Here is a 22,905-nt window from a genome sequence, read left to right on the forward strand (position 1 = left end):
ATACAGATGTTTTTTTTTTGTAGATGGAATGAAATGTCATGCGTGTAAGTAATATATTTGTTCACTAGATGGGGCAATTTCTCCACCCAGACACAATTGTTCGCTGCATCCATGACCTGCCTTAGTCTAATAGCCTTCTTAAAATCCTGTTCCTTATTAGGAAAAGCGGAACTTACGTCCACCAACAAATATAACCTGTCATTCTCAAGCTGACATGATGTTGTTTACACTCTGGCTTGGAGGGTTTTCAAGCTTGCTCTTGTAGATCAAAAGCACAGAGCCTTGCCAAACAGACACATCTCTCCAGATTTTAAAGAGCTACTTCAAAATACACTTAATATGGAGTAAAGTAAATAACACTCCTTTTCTCATTACACACCAAATAACCGTGACTGAGCTACTTCGACATTTAAAGGGAACCTTTCTACTGCAGAGAGGATGAAAGTGAGTGGGTGGAGAAAGAGGAAGAAACATGCAGATCTTAAAGTAACAGAAACTGGGGTTTAAAAAAGTACAGATACAAGGTATATTTGTGTAAAAATGAATTATTTTAGCCTGTGCTTATACTGCAGGTTACTGGACTGAAAATATATACATGAATGAGTAATCAAATGTTCTAAAAATGCCTATTAAGATTTTCTTTCTACATATGAATTATTCTTTTTTTCTGGTATTTTATTGAGTGTTTATTTTGATAAAACTATGTTGTTGTTGTTTTATTGTTGGAAAATAGATAGACCATTTCAATGTGGTGATGTCACTGGCCCATAAACATATTCTGCTTGTTGTCAAACTATTTTTATTTTTAATACATTTAAAAACAACAAATGTCTTTAAATTAAAAGAGAGTTCTAAAAACGTCTTTTACATAAACTGGCCATACCACACTTTTATACCACCTTGCATATTTCCACTTAACATACTGAAATGGATATTGCCAAGTTTTAGAAGGAAAAAAGCTGTACTCTAATTCATAATAAAGTACAGTTTCATAACTTATTAACTCCATTAAATGTAACATCACGTTTAAGACGCTCCGTTGTCTACTTAGCCTACTCACATTTGATGTAGACATTTTAAGCCTGATGGAAGAGCATCAAACACTCTACTGTTTTCCTTTGCCATTACCGGAAAATTAATAATCCACCGCCCTCCAATGGGCTTTAGCATTTGATGGTACGTCACACGGAGGGCGGAGACAGTCCAACGTGCTCTCTGTGTACATAGTACAACGTGCCAGTGACTCCGGTAGTTGACATTTATCAGAGGCTGCTTTGGGGCTCACATCATTCATTTGACCTGGCGTGGGAGCCGATAATCATAGACAGCAAAAGGGATTCTGACATGCACTTTCAGAAATGTAAGACAACTTTTTATTTATTTTCACGATCTTTACGACAAAAATGTGATGGATAATTTGACATGACTTGCATAACAGTGTTGATTTTATGAAGTGGTTAATAAAGAGACAAAAGAAAATAACTAGATTACACTGTAAACAAAGGCTACCTGCAGTTAGCTATTACATAAAACTGAGTTTTCTACCTGTGTAAACTTATTAAGAATAATGTTTAACCAAATTATGTTATGTCGTACAGCCTGGTTTACGTCTATTAAATAATACGTTAGAGTGAAATTGAACTTGCCTAGTTTTTCAACGAATGAGACTGAAGGCAAGTTTGTCGACCTATTTCTATGTTAAACCGATAAGCGTTAACTAAGTCATTTAACAAGGGCGTAAGTTATTAAATATCATGTATGGTCGTAACAAAGTTTTGAATGGATTATACGTTTTATTTTGCTGTTTAAGATATATTTTATGACGTAAGTTCAGCAATGTGTGTCGGTTTAAAATAGAATGAGCTCATTTGAATAAAGGATTCCCCAACAACATAGCGCTGTAAGTGACCGATTTCATTTGAACAGCTTTTTGGACAACCCCCCTCGAGAAATTACTCCTCCCTGACTTTCGCTTCCTCTTTAATGGGTGTGGGTCGTTTTTTAAGTAAACAGAGTACGAGACTGTAATGAAAATAAAATTAAACTATAAATGTTGCCGTTTTTGAGTGGAACAAATGCCTTGTGGAATAGATAAAGATCGTTGGAATAAACTATCGCCTAACATTTTCAGCGAGTAGTAAATAGATGTAGGCTACTGTGTGCGCGCGCGCGTGTGTGTGTGTGTCTATCAGAGCGCTACGGAATCCCCACGAGACTCCCACGCGCGCGTGACTCACTGGTCAGGGTTTTCCGTCTAGAGGTGCGAGGGTATCCCAATCGATTACTGTTTAAGTTTCGGTCATTCAAAGCGACAATTATGTGTAGGTAGCCTATGGGGCATTCTACCAGAAACGTACAGTATTTGTCCCTGAAATAAAAACATAAATACAGTGAATCAAAATCATTTCATGCCAAACATTTTTAAAATGGACTGATGGTTAATTTCTGTTGTTCTATAAAGGAATAGGCTATGTCATTCATTTGATTCTCATACTTTACACTGTACAAACTCTGTCATTAGCCCCTTTCACACAGTGATACCGGTAAATATCCGGAAAATTTCCGGAACGACTTTACCGGTATATTCAAAAAAGCGCTGTTCACACAGGCGAGGACGTTACGGAAAATTTCCGGAAAAGAGCATTCACACATCCATTCCAAAATACCGGTAAATTCTGACATCATTCACCACAAATGGGCTTTAAACGGCTGCGCTTGTATTTGTAAACATTTGACTAAATTACAAACTCTGTGGATGATCAATATTGTAAACAACTTTCACTGGATCATATTCGCATGTCGAGATGTTCATAATATGTGCGTGTGCTGACGCTCACAGGCTGTTTCATGGGCACACGCAAAGCTTGAAGGTAAACAAACAACGGCTTATCATAAGCATCTTATCGATGATTATTTGCACAGTTGGCATTAAGAAGAACATATAAACGTTATCTGACTAACTTCTAGCAGCTAAATGTGTCTGGAAAAATATTCAAAGGCTTTTATTCTCACAAACCGCGCGGACGTAAATGCGTCTGACTGTTGTGATTGGCTAAAGCAGACGTCTCACGTCAGCACGTTCTAGACGTGCACGAGCTTATTCCGGAAATCTTCCTTCTGCGTTCACACAGCGCAGCATTCCGGCAAATTGCCGGTAATGTTACAACTTCTCTTTCCGGAAAATAGCCAGAACGAATTTACCGGTATTTTCAAAAAGGACCTGTTCACACATACAACCTTTCCGGAAAATTGCCGGTAATTTTCCGGAAAGGTCTGTATGTGTGAAAGGGGCTATTGTCCTTGTCCTTAGCTCAGTTGAATCTGCAGCTTTAATAGTTTTGTTATGCTAAAAACTGTTATTTAGGGGGGAAAACTTCAAAAATAGCAAGTTGTCATCATTCACATCAATTTATTAAAACATGAAATTTTAAATAAATTCTACAAATAAACACTACAAATATATAATACAAATACATTTATACACTGTAAAACCCAACAGTCAACTTTATCAAATGAAATGTGTAGTTATAACTCAAACTTGAATGAAAGTTAATTCTACTAATTTCAAGAGTTTTGAACTCAGTGTTGAAGGTAATGAGTTAATTAAATACGTGATTACTTCAACTTAAATGGAGTAAGTTCATTATACTCATAGATAAGTTTAGTAGCTCAAATGGTTTGTAGCAATCGGTTTCTTCAAACGGTTCGAGTTGCCTTAATTTATTGGCTTTTACTGTGCTCAAATTGCTTCATTTACTTAAGTGGATTAAGTTCACAGTACTCATTAGGATTAGTTTTTAAACTTAAATGGTTTGTTGCAATCTGTTTCCTTAAATGATTTGAGTTACCTCAACTTATTAGGTTCTACAGTACATTTGTCCCCATGTTTCTGTCACATATGCATTAAATTTAACATAAAATGTGTGCAATACACGTTTAAGGCTATAACTCAGAAGTGACATCTTATTGTTTTATTTTTGAGGACGACAAGCTTAAGTCAGGTTCTGTCACATATTTTATAAGTAAAAAAGTACGTTTCTAGTAGAATGTCCCCTATAGTTTCATGTGACCATCATTGCATTTGATAAGAAAAGTAGACCTGCTAGTATTTGAGATTTTCTACCATGAGGGGAAACACATCTTCAATGTCTCTCCATCGTCAGTATGACGTAGTCTCACTAATCGGTTCATTTCAGTTTAAAAATCTAATTCATTGTAAGTTTTGTAAGGAGACAAACTGCTATCTCTTTTCCAACATCTCTTAAACATTGTGATAACATTCATACCCTAAATGGATATGACTTAAAACTGGGCTACCGTTTAATATTAATAATATATTAAACTAAGTGCATTGATTGATAACCTACTAGTGACAAAGTTCATAGCTTATAAATAAACATTTGCTTTAATAAAAATAAGTTAGGATTATGACCTCTTATTTGTAATCTCATTTTTAACAAACAATTCTAAAACAAAAACATAAAAAAACATTCAACAGACATTTGTGTCTGTCTACTATAAGACATATCTACTAAAATGTCTGATCATTGTGGCTCCAATAGAGATGCAATGGAAAGTGTTACACAGTTTTATGATGTAAAGGCTTTATATATTTATAACCACTGTAACCCTAGTATGGTTGTGGTCATTTATGATAATGATTTTACCCTGATAACCCATTGCTTCATGAACTTACTCATGTATCTCCTACACAATGTAAATAAATGATTCATTGTGAGCTGTTATTACATGACCTTATAAATTTGTATATCTGTCAAAGTCTGTCATTGTTTTAACCCAAATTTTTGACTAGCGTATTTTCAGATAGAGCATTTTATCATATCTTTCTTCACACTGAGACATTTAATATGACCATTGTATGTTGGCCGATAAGCAGCAGTCCATTATTTTTTTGAGATAGTGAGCTGTAAAACAGGCTGAGAAATGGAGATCATGAACTGGAAAGGAGAAAAAAACAAGAAGAGTGATAAGAAAAGGAATGATCCTCTCGAGGTTTCGGCCAGTGGAATTTCCATGCTGATTTAACCAAAGTCGCCTTCCTCTTTTGAATCCCCATCGCCAAAAGAGTTACATAATGTTTTGGGGAAACCAGTGATTTTTCCTGTAAAGGAATACTTTACAGATAGAGACACTCAAAGTAACTATAGTATCTGCGCTATAAATAGAGGAATTGACCAAAACAGTGATATAATACTCAGGCTTATACATATAGGCAGAACTTTTATTACATTTAGGAGTTACAAAACATATTCTGACATTCATTTTAAAAAGTCAAATGACATAAAAATGTTTTCTTCTACAGAAAAAAAACTATTTAAAAGCACTTAATATCTTTATTATTTAATCTATTTTTACCCCTGGGGGTGAGAATAAGTAATACAACTTAACTGTGATGTCTGACGCTGTCTACAGCTCAGTACTACCATTCAGTGCAAAGGCTAGAAGACATCATATCTGCCTTTGAATCAGTGTGTAGTAGTATCTGTTCATGCACCTCTGATGGGCCCCTTTAAGCCTATACGTCACCGTTGCAGGAAGATGTGGTTTGACACAAAGAGCGTAACGGAGTAAAGGAAATAGTTACAGAAAGAGTGCTGTGTGAAACAGACGTAGGGTTTCTGATGAAGAAGACAGGTAGACGTGACCTCACCACCTCTTTTCCAAATGGAGTGCCTTCCTCACGGGTTAGAGGATGAGCATTATGCTCCTTTGGCGGAAATATCTTTACTTATCTCACGTTTGGGGTCAAGATTTTGAAGAAACTTTCCTTCCCTCTGCTCTAGAAGATGTAACCGATGCCTACTGGAAACCTCCGTAAAGACTAAGAAAATAATTTTTTGTGTGTGTGTGTCATATCAACAGCTGGTATTAAAATGGCACTGGGGAAATCACATTACTGGTGTAATTGATCGGGTTTACCTGAAAATAACAACATTAAGTGGGCATCAACAAGATGTGGATGTTTTCTCGATTGCTTTAAAATCTCTTTGCAATTGTAAAATTAAAGTTTTTTTATCTGGGATGTAATAGAATTAAACATTTCTTCAAATCATTCATTGTTTCAAACTTAAAATTATATATTTAGTATTTTTATTCAAATCTGTTATTTGCTTGGACAGGATTGTCATTGCTTGTAATTTTGTCATTATATTATCGTACAATAAACTACATATTTAGTGAAAATGCAATATTAGGCAAGGCAAGTTTATTTATATAGCACAATACTAATAAAAGGTCTAGATCTCATTTTAATTACGCCACTATCCCATAGAGTCAGATCTACCAGTTTAGTGATTTGGCCTAATCAGATACATAAACAGGAATAAGAGAGACAAGTATTAAAAAAAATTATAATATTATAAAAACAGATAAAAACAGATTAAAATGTGCTATAACAGGTTTTCAAAGAATGAAAAAGAAACAAAAGGCATAATAGAAAGCCATACAATATTATTATTTTTAATGTAAAAACTTTCTCATGCTCACCAAGGCTTGTTGAAATAATTTTAAATTTTTTTTTTATTTCTATTGGTGTTTATTTTAAAGTGTAATTTACATTTTGGTAGTGATTTAGTCATATCTCTGAACAACATCTACAGTATATGAAGTGTGCTTTACACAAGGTGAGGGGGCTTGACAAACCACCCGTCTTCTCTCTATAAAAATCTATCTGAGCACTAACAGTTCTTCTGTGTAATTAGCATTTATTGTGTGTATTGCCTCTTCTTGTTGAATAGCTGAATGCCTCCTCAATTGTGAGCTGCTTTGGATAAAAGAATCCTGCTAAATGACTCAAAATAACTTATATGTTGCAAAATAAACAGTCGATATGCTGGTAAAACCTTTCATGTAGTAAACCCTGTTTGTTAATTACTTATGATAATATTTCTTTGACAGGAAGAAGCATTCGAAGCATATGGAAGCAGAATGAACATTTTCTCACAGTGAAAGATAATTCTTAGCATAAACAGTTGAGGTCAGAATTATTAGCCCCCCTTTGAATTTTTCTTTCTTTTTAAAATATTTCCCAAATGATGTTTAACAAAAAAAATTTCACAGTATGTCTGATAATATTTTGTCTTCTGGAGAAAGTCTTATTTGTTTTATTTTGAATAGAATAAAAGCAGTTTAAATTTTTTTTTTAAAACATTATTTTAAGGATAAAGTTATAAGCCCCTTTAGGCAAATTTTTTTATTTTTTTGAAACCATCATTATAAAATCAGATACATAAACAGGAATAAGAGAGACAAGTATAAAAAAAAAATTAAAAAAAAATAATATAAAAACAGATTAAAATGTGCTATAAAAAAAAGAATGAAACGAAACCCTATCCCTAACGAAACGTAACCTTAATTACCCTTACCTGCCTAGTTAACCTAATTAACCCTGTCAAGCCATTTAAATGTCACTTTAAGCTGTACACCAGGGGTGCTCAATCCTGTTCCTGGAGATCTACCTTTCTGCAGATTTCAGTTGCTACCCATATCAAAACACACCTGCCTGTAATTATCAAGTGGTGTTCAGGTCCTAATTAATTGGTTTAGGTGTGTTTGATATGGGTAGCAACTGAAATCTGCAGGAAGGTAGATCTCCAGGAACAGGATTGAGCACCCCTGCTGTATAGTTATTAGATTTTAATTATTAGCTGTTATATAGTTATTAGAAATGAGTTATTAAAACTATTATGTTTAGAAATGTGTTGAAGAAATCTGCTCTCGGTTAAAGAGAAAACAGGGAAAAAATAAACAGGGGGGGCTAATAATTCTGACTTCAACTGTATGTAAGTGTACGTGAGGAAGTTATGATCATATATTGTGTAAAATAAAACAAAACAAAACTACCAGTCTGTTTTTTATTGAGCTCCATCAGATTAGGCATTTTACACCTATAGGAATCTTCTATTTTTGTTACTGTTGGATGCCATTCTTTCTAATGAAAGAATGGAATTAATGATTTAACCTCGAAAAAATAAGCACTACTTGAGGTGTGCTATATTTAACTTATCTTTACTATAATGTTCACAAATCTTCTTTGCCAAAAATGTTCTGAGTATTCAGAATAAATCCCAGTCTCCTGTACGTTATAGCTTCAGCAAAGAAAAAATCTGTTTCCCCAGCTCCGAAGGAAAAGGTGTGTTACCCTCTTCCCACAGTGAAGAAACTCCTGGAGCAGAAGAGAAAGAGAGAAACCTCCACCTCAGCACCTCCATCCTGCTCGACAGCATCTTATACTGCTAGTGGAGCAGCTTCTGTCCCAGTGAGTCAAGCATAATAAAGTACAAATGTCTTGAGGCTTTATTCGTCCCACAACATTAATCATCCTCCAAATTGATTCCAGCAGGTGTTGGCATCAGTACAATCTCCTACAGCTGGTAAGAATACCCATCTAAGCACAATGAGAATTTAGATCTTAAAATTGGAATTGAGAGTCTTAAGATGATTGTTTTCTTTGCAGGAACCAGTGTAAGCTACACAGACATGGCAGCAGTTCGATACAACAGATGGGATGTTTCCAGCATTCATCAGCAGTGCAGCGCGTTCCCATTCATGTCCAGCTCTTCCAGCGCACCAAACTTTACTCAGACTGGACAGACACTTCCCAGTGCCTACAGCCCGCAGCAAATCCAAGACTGCCAGGATGCCCAGACAACACAGCTATACGTAAGAGCCACAGCAATGGTTCTCATTCTCATTCACATATACAGTTGAAGTTAGAATTATTAGCCCCCCTTTGAATATTATTATTATTATTATTATTATTATTAAATATTTCCCAAATAAAGTTTTTACAGTATGTCTGATAATATTTTTCTTCTGGAGAATGTCTTAATTGTTTTATTTCGACTATTAAAAAAGCAGTTTTAATTAAAAAAAAAAAAAACATTTTAAGGGTAAAAATAATTAGCCCCTTTAAGCTATATTTTAAGATCTACAGAACAAACCACCATTATACTCTAACTTGCCTAATTATCTTAACCTACCTAATTAATTTAATTAACCTAGTTAAGCCTTTAAATTACCATTTAGGCTGAATACTAGTGTCTTGAAAAATATCTAGTGAAATATTATTGACTGTCATCATGGTTGTTAGAGAGAAGTTATTAAAACTATTATTCTAGAAATTAAGTTTAAAAAAAAAAAAAAACTCTCCGTTAACAGAAATTAAAAAAAAAAAAAAAAAAAAAAAGGGGGCTGTTAATTCTGACTTCAACTGTGTGTGTGTGTGTGTGTGTGTGTGTGTGTGTGTGTGTGTGTGTGTGTATATATATATATATATATATATATATATATATATATAAATATATATATATATATATATAAATTAAATTGAATTATAAAATTATATGAAATTTGGTGTAGAGTGGTGTAGAGTACTGGTATAGTTCTAGTTAAATTAAAACTGCTTCAGTTCAATTTAGTACAAATGATTTTTTTTTTAAACTGTATAACTTTTTAACTGTATAAAGGTATAAAGAGCACTGTATAACAAGCAGGACTTTATCATAGCACTGTTTTGAGGGTTGTTGCTGAAACCGCACATTTAGCAGATTTCTTCATTTCTCTTATTGAAGTTAACAATGGTGATTGCTGCATTCTATCAGAAACACTGTTTTAGAGAGCATGAAGAGTTGTGCAGTTTGATATTTTCTTCTAAAATGACAATTTTTCCTCAGGCTCGTGTCTGTAGGCTCGGTAATTTTACTTTCATAGCTATGAAGAGGTTATTTTTATTGCCTCAAAAGTGAAATAACTGAACATAAACATAGAAGGCTGAAATTTCACACAGCATTTACAGCAGGGGTGCCCAAACCTTTTCTTATGAAAACCGAACTTTATTCAGGCTACTGGGCTGAAGCTAAATATGGTTGCCATGAATGATTTCCTAAATTAAAACATTACTTTATTATAACTAATACAGTATATATATATATATATTTTTTACATTTTATAATGATCTTATTACAATAAAAACAAAACAAATCTAATTTAGAGCAGAATGGAGTTACACAAGTTTTTGCCATGATTTGCTCACCAATGTCTTCTGCATAGTCCTCTATTTGTCGAGTGACAGTATGTTTTAAAAACCTCAGATTTGTTTACAATTAATTAGCTAAATGTTGCTCAGTAATAAAACAAACAAACGTAAAAGGTTACGTCAAATTAGAAATGAGGATCTGTTAAAGTCGTTCACCCCAACCCTCTCCATCATTCTCAGATGTGGTAGTGGGCAAAATCAAAGGTTACCTTGGCCTGTGGGCCCTAATTTGGCCATTTCTGATTTAGAGGTTTTTGCATCTGAACTCTTCACATGACATTTCAATCTCATATAAACTGCACTTGAAACATCATAAGCTTTCACAAGTCTTTACAAATTATAGTCATGCATCACAAGGACACTCTGCGACACACTTAAAATACTTCTTAAAATGCGTCGTGACCCACCTGTTAAGGAACTCTAAGCTACAGGGCATTTCACAGCCGAGACCTTAGATCTCAAATAAAGAACATTATGGATTAATGTTTTACATCTCATATTGAACCTGAAGCTACCCATTAATCCTGTGTATTTAAATGTGGAGATTTCACTCTGTATGGTTCTGATCTATAGATTATTGTCCTTATTTAAATATTTGTGATGTCAGTGTCATTTAGGACTTTAAAGGTAAGAATGAAACAATGTCTTATTTCCCCAGCTGTCACATTTTCTATTACCGTCAGACTTTCTCTTTATATATGATTCACAGTGTGTCTGTGACTGTCTAAAACATTGATATAGCTGGTTTCCTTCTGCTTTTTGCACGTTCACTGATATATGCAAAAAAAATGCCCTCAGATCAGTTCTGTGGCACCAGAGTAACCTCGAACAATATTTACTTGCACTGGCAGAAATGCATTTGAAAGAATGCGGTGCTAGAAGCTTCACAGCTGACAGCCAATCAAATACCTTGGATTCAAAGATAAGGGATAAACAAGGGTAAAGGGCTTCTACACGTTTCCTGTTAACCCACAACTTTCCTCTGATTTCAGAGGTAAATTGCGGTTAGGGCTAGGGGTAAGGACTTGGGCACAGTTACAAATATAATGCGCTTTTTAACAATTTGAGGACTTTTTGACGGGAAATATGCCAGATGATCATTTATAGTGAAAAATAGACCATTTAACCTTGAACTTAAGTCAACAATATATAATATGAGGATACAAAACATAGTGCTTTTAAATAAACAAACAGGTCACGTGAGACAATCACACTGCAAAATATGCAAATAAGGATGCTTACCCAAAGTTTAGGATTGAACAGTGTATGAATACCCTGGTTCAATTGTGCAGTATGAAACATGAAACCAAATAGCGCAAGAGTCAGCTTACCTGTGGCTTAAAACATCTAAACTATTTGAAGCATGAAAATCCATATGGAGGATGGGAAAAATGATCTGACTGTTGTCTTTCTGTTTTCACAGTCTTTAACAGAGTGCCCTGTAACTGCAGCAGTGACTGACCTGACTGTATCGGTCCCGGTTCAGAGCTCAGGCTTGTGTTGGCCATCTGAGTCCCGAGTGGGGGATCACTCAAGCCCGTACGGCCTCCAGGAGTACAGACCACAGATGGACATGGTGAAGCTGCAGGAGGCTCGAGTCTTCCTGCAGAGCATGGATTACAGCAGAACCACCTGGCAGGACGATGATGGAGACACGTAAGTCAATGGAACTTGAAATGAATGTCGTTCAGGGTGGAGATTTACTACTGCAGATGGAAAACAAAGTTTGAAAGTATGATCTATTGTTGCAGACCTCACCATTTACTGAAACTCAAGAGGTTCTAAACTTTTGTGAATTTCTTTCTTCTGTTGAACACAAAACAAGATATTCTGAAGAATGTTAGAAAAATCTATGAGTGAACGAGTTAATGAATGACACCCATAACTCTAGGAATGTTTAAATAAAGTTTTTCCCAAAAACGGTCCAGTAAATGAAGTTGCAAGGATAAGTTATACATCCTTTACACAAATATGTGCCAGAGTAGGTGGGAAAATAGACATGACACTGTCATTGTCAGCCAACTTCATGATAATGAAACGGTCGAATAACGGTCGAGTAGTGATTTTGTTAGATGGCGCGAGGAGTCATATCTTCAGTTAAATGTATTAAAGACAAAAGATATGATAGTCGATATTAGGAAGGCTTCTCACACACAGGTAAACACTTTCATTTCATCAGATTGTCAAAAATGTGCAATCATACAAATACCTTGGCACAAATATTGATATTCTACATCTAAATCTACATCCATAGTACTGTGAACAAAATTACTCTGGAAGTCAGTGGCTGTTTTTTCAGCGTTCTTCACTGTAAACATTTGTGTTCAACAAGGGGACAATGAGTAAGTAATGGCAGAGTTTTTATTTCTGAGTGAACTATCCCTATAAGTGAACTTTAAAAAGAGTATATACCACAAGGCATGGGACGATAACTGTTTTCAAGGTTTACCGCAGTTTGGAAAAGTCAAGGTTTAAAACCGCCAAAACTTTATGTTAAACCATTCCTAAGCTATATGTAAGCTTGTTTATTATTATTTACGTGTTTTTATTATTATTTACGCATTTTTCAGCAAGATTACTACAGTCATCAGCAACATAATTCTTTATTCTAATTTGCTTATTTAGCTAAAAAATATGTTTCTTATTATTATCACTGTTGTTTTCTCTTTTTTGTGGGTTCACGGTCTGCTGTAACAATCTTGTGTTAAAGTCTTTATTGACTTTTTTCTTTAATAGTATCATTGCTGAAAAAAATGACAATGTTTTAGATTTCTCACAAAAACTAAAACCATTTTTTGAGCCCTACACCCATATCTTTGGGACTGTTTTCCCAGAAAAAATGGCCAATAAAAGAAGTAGCAAAAATAAGTTTTTAGCAAATCTTTGTTTCTAGTCAAATAATTTTAATACATCTACTTAATGATTACTTAAAGCTTTGGTGTTGTGTGACAGCTTACAATTTGTATTAAAACAGTGAGAAATTAATGATATGTAGAAAGGTTTAAACAAATAAACTTGAAAAACACTTTAAAATTACAGGTTAGTTACAGTACTAAATTATTTAAACATTCTGAATAATAATAATAATTTTGAATAATTCACTTTGTCTTGATAATCATTAAAAATACTCTTTAAAACCTGCATGGGTTGCACTTTACAGTACATGTACTTACCATGTACTTACAGTAAACTCACCTACATACTTGGGTTATGTAAGGTAACTACAGGTGTTAAAGTTGTGGTCAGGGGGAGGGAGGTTTAGGGAGAGTACCTAGGTAAATACCTAATTGTTACCAGGTAATGTAATGACTATTATGCCTTAGTATGTATACATCATACAGGACTGTAAAAAAAGTGCACATATAATGAATACAAGCAGTATATTTTAAAAGCAACAGTCATCTAAGACATTTGCCCAAACAACATTCATTCAAACAGGTCAAATACTGTTCTAATGTAAAATTCTCAGTTAAATTGTCAGCAAAACACCAGTAGTGGCTTCACCAGAAGGATCCTCAAAGTTCTTAACTAATGAAACCACAGTGTAAGCTTAAGCCTTATTGAAAAGTGAGCTCGCGCATGAAATGAGAACTGAAACTTTGTCTTTCCTCCCTGTTAGCATTTTACATATCTATACTGCCAAAGGCCTGAGGGAATATGCATTTGCTGCAGCAGAGAAACTTCATGGACTGGGGAAGCTGGACTCCAAAGAACACAAGGGCAAGGTGAATAGTCCAACAAACAAAAAAAACTGGATAAATCTAATCCATAATTATTCATGATATTTCTGTTTATTAATGCATTCACTGACCTTTTGTGTTCCAGACTGCTTTGCTGGTGGCTGTAACTGCCAATCAACCAGACATAGTCCAGGATTTACTCTATCTTGGGGCAGACATCAGCATCTGTGACGTCAATGGTCAAACCGCTCTTCATCTTGCAGCAACGTATGGTTTCCCTCGGGTCATGCAGGTGAGAGAATCACACCACATGTTAATGATTCGATATCGCAAAAGCATGCATCTAAAAATACTGTGCTTTAATAGGTTATTCTCTATGCTGGACGCCGTATGGACCTGGAGGCTCGTAATTTTGAAGGTATAAAACTGCAAACTGTTTAAACTCTAGCAAACAAGATTCAACCAGAAATTAAAACGTGCTGATACAGAATATGTTTATTTATTCACTGTCTTTTTGGCCTACTACTTTTATAACCAGAGGTCAACACAGCGGAATGAACCACCAACTTATCCAGCATTTGTTTTACACCTCAAATGCCCTTCCAGCTGCAACCCATTACTGGAAAACACCCATACGCTCTCATTTACACACACTACACTGTACTACGGACAATTTAGCCTACCCAATTCACATATAGCGCATGCCTTTGGACTTGTAGGGGAAACCAGAGCACCCAGAGGAAACCCACACGAACATAGGGAGAACATGCAAACGCCACATTGAAATGCCAACTCGTCACCTTGGAATTATAAAATTCTATCTGAGTTTTGAATGATTTTGAGATATTGAGCTTCAAACTTTTTGCATTCCATAGCAGACAGTATGTGTGTAACATTTGTCTTTTAAATAAAACGTCTTTAAATGTAAACACCTTATAAAAAACACTCCATAATGTAAATAAGTTGTCATTTAATAAAAATAAAAAAAAGTCAATAACTAAATTGACAACAATGACAGATATAACCTTATAATTCTAAGGTGACAAACTTACCCAGCCAAGGCTCGAACCAGCGATCTACATGCTGTGAGGTGACAACACTACCCACTGCGCCTGATTATGTACTCACCCTCCGTGTCATTCTTTAGTCAGGAAGAAATAGAGCTTTTTGAAGAAAACCTGCCGTTTTTTTCACCATATTGTGACAGAGACGTTAAAAATTGCAGTTTCAATCCAGCTTCGAAGTAAAATAACTGATCATACTTAAATAACAAGCGTCTTATAGCAAAACGATTTGTCTTTTTTTTTTTATGTATCTACTTTTCATCTCTGAGTTTGTGCCAGATGAACCTTTGTGGTTGTATAGTAGACAAATATTTATTTTTAAATTAAAAATGACCTATTCTTTCTCTAGGAAAGTTTCTTATTCCTTGGGTGGGATCATTTAGAGTCCTTTAAAGCTGCATTGAAACTGAAAGTTGGACGTTTAAACCACTTGTCACCATAAAAGTCCACTATGAAGAAAAATCCTGCATTTTTTATTTTAAAAGAAAGAAAGAAAGAAAGAAAGAAAGAAAGAAAGAAAGAAAGAAAGAAAGAAAGAAAGAAAGAAAGAAAGAAAGAAAGAACTCGTGGGAGCGCATAAATTATTATTGTATTTTTACCCTGAAAATGCACTAGTTCCTAATTTCATTCTCCCTTAGACCACCCACAATGTATGTAAATCTTATCTTCTATGATGGTTAGAGGATTATAAAATAAAGTTAGTGCACTTTGAAAGTAAAAAAAGAAATACAGGCAAAGCAAAATAAATAGAGAAAGTTCTTGAAGATACATTAAAGACCTGGCAGATCCTTTCACTTAATCAGACCTCAATGATATGTTAGGAGCCATAGATATTATTATTATTTTATATTAGTTATTTGTTTGTTTTACTCCCAGTGCAGTACTCATTGACCTGCATTTTTATAAATCAACAAAGACCACAGTTTCAGCTAAAAATTTATTTATGGGGATAGTTAACCCCCAAATAATAATTCTGCAATCAATTACAGTACTCATCCTTAACTTGTTTCAAACCTTTATGAGTTTCTTTTTTTCTGTTGAACACAAAACATCATATTTTGAAAAATGTCTGAAACCTGTAACCATTGTGGCATCACTGTGGCACAGTGAGTAACGTGATTGCCTCACAGCAAAAAGGTTGCTGGTTCGAGCCCCGGCTGGGTCAGTTGCCATTTCTGTGTGAAGTTTGCATGTTCTCCTGTTCTCCCCGTGTTTGCGTGGGTTTCCTCTGGGTGCTCCGGATTTCTCCACAAGTCCATGCGCTATAGGTGAATTGGGTAAGCTAAATTGTCCATAATGTATGTGTGTGAATGAGAGCGTATGGATGTTTCCCAGTGATGGGTGGAGGCTGGAAGGGCATCCGCAGTGTAAAACATATGCTGGATAAGTTGCCGGTTCATTCTTCAGTGGCAGAACCCCAGATCAATAAAGAGACTAAGGAAAAAGAAAATGAATAAATAAATTTCACATGCACTGTTACATGTAGTGAAATTGGACCGCCCCCGACCATACACAAACTTCACTCAGGGGAAAACAGGTCAGACGAGAGGTAGCTTTAGAAAGAGGAAATAAAATGCATTAGGAAAAAGGGAGGTGAAAAAAGCCCCTCCCAGACTTAAAGTAGGGCAGTGAGAGAACAAGCACATAAACACATGGACATAGACATAACATCACAACAGAGGATGTGAACAGGGGATGTGGAGATAGTCCAATACTTTATTTACCATTATAATACTATTATTTATTTATTTTTTATTTTATTTTACTGTCTGTTTATAACAATTTTGTAGCACCTTTTTGCCCTAGACAAATTTCCTCTCGGGGACAAATAAAGTTTATCCTATCCTATCCTAATACAAACGACAACCATCTGGTCCTGCAGGTGGAATGCGCTGGTCGCAAACTCGTTTACATATATACATACATTTTAAAAAAAAATCTAAATATTAAAAACTTTTAAGGATTTAAGATGCTGATGACCGTTAAGGGTCCATTAGTTACCATACTTTATTCATTACTCATAACTTCTTATATAATATCTAATTTACTAGTAACCTATAATCAAATATAAACTCTCCTTTCACTTTTCTACTGGGTGATCTGAATGAGATTAGCACTTAATATTTAATATTAAATATTAATATTCACTTAATATATTTTAATTTACTCACCCCCTCTTAATCCAAAATGTTAGTTTTCTTTCTTTCTTCAGTTGAAGAGAAATTGCAGCTTTTAATAGAAAATTTTTCTTTATATAATAGACTTCTATAATATCTCACTAAAGAAACAGAAGTCACTTGCATTTTGAATGGTCACACTTAGATGTAAGACGTCTTGGTTTTATCTTCTGTCTTTAGGTCTGACTCCTCTGCACTGTGCAGTGATCTCTCACAGTGCCACGATGAAGGCTATAAACGCCTCCTCCTCCTCCTCAACATGGCTGGCTGATGGCAGTCTACAGAATCAAGCAGAAGATAAACTTATGTGCTTGCGGCTTCTTATAAATGCCGGAGCTTCAATTCTCAGTCAGGTATTACCTTGAATGGCTTTTTTACGGTTTTATATTTTCATCACAGTTTAATACTAACAATATTAGGCTCAATTTTAATTAATCTTTGCCAAATGCTGCCCTAATAGACCACATTAACATACTTCAACTGGAAAAAAAACACAGTAAAGCCATTTAAAATAATTATATATTAATCATATATATATATATATAAAGATAAACCTTCTATTTTTGAAAGATTTGGGTCTATTTTATTATTGTGAAATTTACAATAGTTGTTTTCTAATTTGTTTATATTTTAAGTACATTTATTTTTGTTGTTTAAAGCAAAATTGTCATAACTTCAGTCTGTCAGAAGCAACTCTAATCTCATTTCTAAAGAAAAAAATATTCTATAGAAACCATGACTGACCCCAATCTTTTAAATGGAAGTGTATATACAATGTTACTTCATTTTTTATGAAGTTAGCAGCAGCAACCAAGAATTACAGGTACTGATATTGACACTGTGGTATAGATTTCCACCATATAGGAATCAAATCTTTCCCTAATGTTCCTTTCTGACAGACAGACAAACAACTGATATTGTCATTGTTCCGCATAGTGCGGTTTCCTTTTGACACGCTGGTAGGAAACCTCAGTCATGCCAGCTTTGAAGTCTCATCAGTTTCACTTTGTTGACTAATTTGCCTTTTTATTCTTTTTCAGGAAATCAAAAGCAACAAGACAGTTCTTCACCTGGCAGTGAAGGAGGGGAATATCCATCTTGTGCGCGTCCTTCTAGCCCATCAGCTCCCTAATATGCAGGAGTTCATCAACTTAAAAGTGAGAGTCATATGATGACAGCATTATATTGATTTTAATCATGCACATATGAAATCTTATTTAATTACACTGTAAAACCCAAAAAGTTAAGGTAACTCAAACCATTTGAAGAAACCGATTGCAACAAACCATTTAGGTTCAAAAACTAATTCTAATGAGTACTGTGAACTTACTCTGAGTAAATTAAGCGATTTGAGCACAGTAAAAGCCAATAAATGAAGAGAACTCAAACCAACTGAGTACTGTAAAGCTTAATAAGTTAAGGCTACTCAAACCGTTCAAGGAAACTGATTGCTACAAACCATTACAAAACGAATCTATATCAGTACTGTGAACTTACACTATTTAAGCTGAAGTAATGAGGTATTTAATTAACTCATTACCTTCAACACTGAGTTCAAAACTCTTTTTAAATGAGTAGAATTAACTTTCAGTTAATTTTTAGGTAACTACGCTCATTTCATTGATAACGCTGACTGTTGGGTTTTACAGTGTAGCTAATAATACACTCGCCTCATGCCAAACATTATATATATATACTGTATATATATACTATTGAGCATGTGAACGAGATGTTTATGATGAACAGCTTACATTTTATATTCAATGAAGTTGTCTTGTTTATTGCTCCATCAGAAAAACTAAATTTGGACTCACAAAAACACTTGTTTTGTTCTTGGAATAATTTTTAATAAGTTGTTTTTGTGAAAGACGTATGTCAACTTATGTTATAATTTGAGTAAAAATCTCAAAGACCAACTCTTAATTAAAGTAATTTCAGCCTTAAGTTGTTTGGAACAAATTGAATAAACAATTCACTCAATTGGTGATTGAGTGAAAATGTTTGAAATTCCTGAAAAAAAAAAAAAAGAATTTTTGTTTTTTTGTTTTAAACAAATTAGTTTCGTAAAAAAAAAAAAAAAAAAAACTCTCTCACTTAAATATACAATATGCGTTTCATTCCTGAAAGATTCTAAGTTTTTGAACAAGTTGTTTAAATGATTCACTGAGTCACTCATCGGTTTAAATTAAATAATTAAAAAGTTCTAAAATGAATCATTTGAGCCAACGACCCACTGACTCACTCATTAATCTAGTAATTTGTTTCATACATGAATTGTACGAATTGGTTAAATGATTCACATCGAGTTGCTCATGAAGACAACAGAGTTTCATTCCTTTAAAAACGTTTTTTTTTTTTTTTTAAATTGATTAAGTGACTGATCCAGTGACTCGCTCATTACAGTAATTTGTTGCCTTTGTGAATGGTCTTCATTCTTTTTGAATGAATTGAAGTGAACAACTCAGTGGGGCATATCACACACTCCCAGTGCCAGACGCAAATGTTATTTTTTAGTTTGGTTTACGCCCGGCACTGGTATCATTTTCATATTCCGCGCTGTATTGAGTTGTATCAAATGTATTTGACCTCATTTGTGTGCCCACGAGCATGCTAGTCTAAAAAGGAGGTGTGTAAAGTTGAATTATTGGCATGTTGCTTTTATGAGGCACTGAAATACGCCACGTATACGTGCAAGTTTTTTTTTTAAGAGCATGTTAGTTATATGCACCTGTAGGTGGGTCTACAACACATGTACGTGCTGCTTATTACACACACAGGGGCACACAAACATATTTTAAAATGAAAATTAAAATATATTAATTAATTAATGTTTTAATTAATGTATTAATTAATTAATTCAAAATAATTAATTAATTAATTAATTAAAATGTAAAAGGTGATTATTGTCTACATAAATATAAAAACCATTACCTCCTCTCATGCCTTCTTGACTTCAGGGTGCTTTTGGTGCAATCCGGCTCATTCACATCACAACACATGTCTGTTTCCTCACTAGTGAAGCGTTCAGTTTTTCCACTGTCTGCCACCGTTTTCCACAAGTCTGCTATGTAGATATTGAATGTGACAGTTGTGACCACAACTCTTAAAAGGAATGGTAGATAACTCATTAAGAGAATAAGGATAACCTTTTTAGCATGCGCCGGGCACGCCGACCATTTTTCCTGTTCGTCAAATAGCAAAAGTGGATTCAGACACATCCTAAGTGCGCACACGCTAACCACCCACTGATTTAATTCTTTGAGCTTGTGTATTTTTGTAAACCGTGTACTGAAATAAACTAATGTTATCGTTAATGGTGTGAATGGAACATCGTCTGCAATCATGGTTGCCAGATCCTCATAAAAAAAAAACAATGCTAATTAAGCTATCCCAGCTGTGTACACCTTGGCTGAAATTGTGTTCACATTCAGTTGAAATTGCACATTTCTGCCTGTGGCAACAATATGAAAGCATCTCAACTCTGCTAGAAAATGGCAAACCTGGCAACACAATGCGCTGTATTCCTCACAGACAAGTCACTAACAGTAGAGTGGACCCAAAATAATGTTAATCAATCATCGCTACTTTTATTCTCTTGTGAATTGTGGGACATATAAAGTAAAAAAAAAAAAAGAGCAAGAGTGCATATATATATATCATACTCTGTGTAATGTTTGTCTCCTCTCAGGCTCATGGGCACACTGCTCTACACATGGCCGCAGGTCTGCATGGAAATCCCTATCAGGAGGAACTGATCCAGCTGCTGCTGAAACATGGTGCTGATCCCAGCATCCGCAACCTGGAAAATGACCAGCCCGCACATTTACTGCAGAGCGGAGACAAAGGAGAGAGAGTAAGCAGCCTTGCTTTATTAGCAAGCTTTCAGAAGCACTCATGCATATACAGTGCCCTACAAACTATTGTCTTGTTCAGATAGTACTTGAGCTTATTAAAAAAAAAAAAAAACATGATGTGAAAAGAATAAGAAACACTGGCTGACATTTTCTCTCTCTCTTCCTCAGCTCAAGCTCCTCTTGAAGAAGAAAAGTGCCTCCTCTAGGCGGCGTATTGCATCCTTACAGGATCAAGAGTGACTAGGACTGATTTTCAGTTCCGGCGTTCCCCACCTTCTCCAATAGAGATGCAGTTATCTGGATTAAATCACAGTAGGCACACGAAACAACAATTTTAAAACATTTTATCCTCACATTATATAACTTCCCATTAGGATTTGATTGGCTGAATGGATCTTTTACAGAGAATTATAATCCAAAGTATACACATCCACCCAGCATGTGTATTTATAATTAAGCAATTAAAACTAGGTGCACTTGGGCTTAAAGACATCCAAAATGAAAGTTAAGTCATTATTTTATCACCATCTACTTTTACAAATATTTTTGAGCTTCTCTCTTCTGTTGAACACAAAGATATTTTGAAGAATGTTGAAAACCTGTCGTCATCGACCACCGAAGCATGTTTTCCCCAGTGTGGAAGTCTGCTTTCATCCTAAGCGAATCTTTCAAGTATTTGCAAACAAGAAAAAACACTAGCACTTTATATTAACTACACACTAAGAATAATTTTTTAAGCATTAGCAAATAGTGAATTCATTATCTGTTAATCATTAACTCTACATTAATAAACGTTAGTAATCAGTTTATAGCTATAGCTACAAAAGCTGTATTCTTGACTTATAAGCACATATTTGATGTGCTCAATCATTGTATTTTCATACTTTGTGACTGATTGATTTTTTATGACTAACTGAAGTATTGCATTATCCATTTGCATCTAAGAGTAGTTTGTGGTTTTTAAGATAATTCAGAATGAGTGAGTAAAAGACTAATTAACAATTGAAATCAACATTTATATATCTTATTGTTCAGGCATATATTAATAGTTAATTTGGTATGTTAATAAATGCTTTATTAACTCAACTTCATGCAGTTTTGTGACCTAAAGTAAGGACTTTTTATGCTTTATAAATCCGTTATAGGTGACAATTAAATTAGTATCAAATGAACAACAATCTTTGCAATCTTATCTAAGAAAAAAAAATAGCTGAATAACAGGAGTGTCAAAATATAAAAAATAAAACAATATTATTTAACATTTTATGATACAACATTTCAATATTATTTGGGGATGTTTAAATGTTGTTTAATTGATGTTTAGATGTTTAAAAGTTAAGATTGCAAATATATATATTTTTATTTAATACAGTTACATTTGTGTATCTTTACATGAATAGAAATGAATAGTGTGATGTAATGAAGTCAGTTACGTTCTTTTTTCCTGTTTGGAATTTAACTGAGCCTTTAATTGTCATTTATAAGGGATTTATAAAGCTTAAATAATCCTCACTTCAGATTAGGTCACAAAACTGCATGAAGTTGAGTTAATAAAGCATTTATTAACATACATACACACTATTATTATATGCCTGAATAATAAGATATATGAACGTTAATGTGAATAGTTTATTAATCATTTACTTCTGCATTCTGAATGACCTTAAAAACCAGCAACTTCTCTCAAATAACTCATTTGTAAATGATGCAATAGTTATTTTAGTAATAAAAAAATAATAATAACAAAGTATGAAAATACAATGATTAAGCACATTACACATGTGCTTATAAGTCAAGAATACAGCATTTGTGGCTGTAGTTTTAAACTGACTACTAACGTTTTTTAATGTAGAGTTAATGCTTAACAGATAATGAATTTACTATTTGCTAATGCTTAATAAATGGTTCATAGTGTGTAGTTATTATAAAGTGTTACCGAAAAAATCCAAATATGAGGTTGGCTTTCCTTCAAGTTGGTACATAGATATACACACTAGATATCGCATACGCACCCTGAGCATGCGTCAATAGTGCCGCCACATTTGTACAGTGCTCCAAGACAAATGTCATTCA

At 34.3% G+C, this 22,905-nt stretch overlaps 2 protein-coding genes across 3 annotated transcripts in view; one reads left to right on the forward strand and one right to left on the reverse strand.

The window, feature by feature from the left end:
• Positions 1 to 20,039, reverse strand: part of si:ch211-79k12.2 — a 32,949-nt gene extending 12,910 nt beyond the window's left edge. Inside the window, exons 1-5 of one of the 2 annotated variants that reach the window (XM_073925220.1) lie at positions 19,910 to 20,039; positions 18,049 to 18,128; positions 17,103 to 17,256; positions 13,869 to 14,015; positions 11,520 to 11,689 (exon numbers count right to left, since the gene is read on the reverse strand). The gene's annotated coding sequence lies outside the window, so the exon portion shown is untranslated. Of the gene's footprint in view, positions 1 to 11,519; positions 11,690 to 13,868; positions 14,016 to 16,972; positions 17,031 to 17,102; positions 17,257 to 18,048; positions 18,129 to 19,909 lie in introns of those variants that run through there. The other variant, XM_005158148.6, reaches the window with a different exon arrangement.
• nfkbid (nuclear factor of kappa light polypeptide gene enhancer in B-cells inhibitor, delta) lies at positions 1,239 to 21,353 on the forward strand. The gene is made up of 12 exons (NM_001435885.1): positions 1,239 to 1,360; positions 8,139 to 8,278; positions 8,360 to 8,393; positions 8,477 to 8,682; positions 11,481 to 11,713; positions 13,677 to 13,782; positions 13,883 to 14,029; positions 14,104 to 14,155; positions 17,159 to 17,331; positions 18,019 to 18,135; positions 20,667 to 20,831; positions 21,001 to 21,353. Exons 1-12 carry the CDS (start codon positions 1,270 to 1,272, stop codon positions 21,070 to 21,072), a joined length of 1,536 nt encoding a protein of 511 aa, NP_001422814.1. The 5' UTR covers positions 1,239 to 1,269; the 3' UTR covers positions 21,073 to 21,353.
• Positions 21,354 to 22,905: the final 1,552 nt, after the last annotated feature.

Source organism: Danio rerio, chromosome 16 (genome assembly GCF_049306965.1).
Source record: "Danio rerio strain Tuebingen ecotype United States chromosome 16, GRCz12tu, whole genome shotgun sequence".
NCBI classification, from domain to species: domain Eukaryota; kingdom Metazoa; phylum Chordata; class Actinopteri; order Cypriniformes; family Danionidae; genus Danio; species Danio rerio.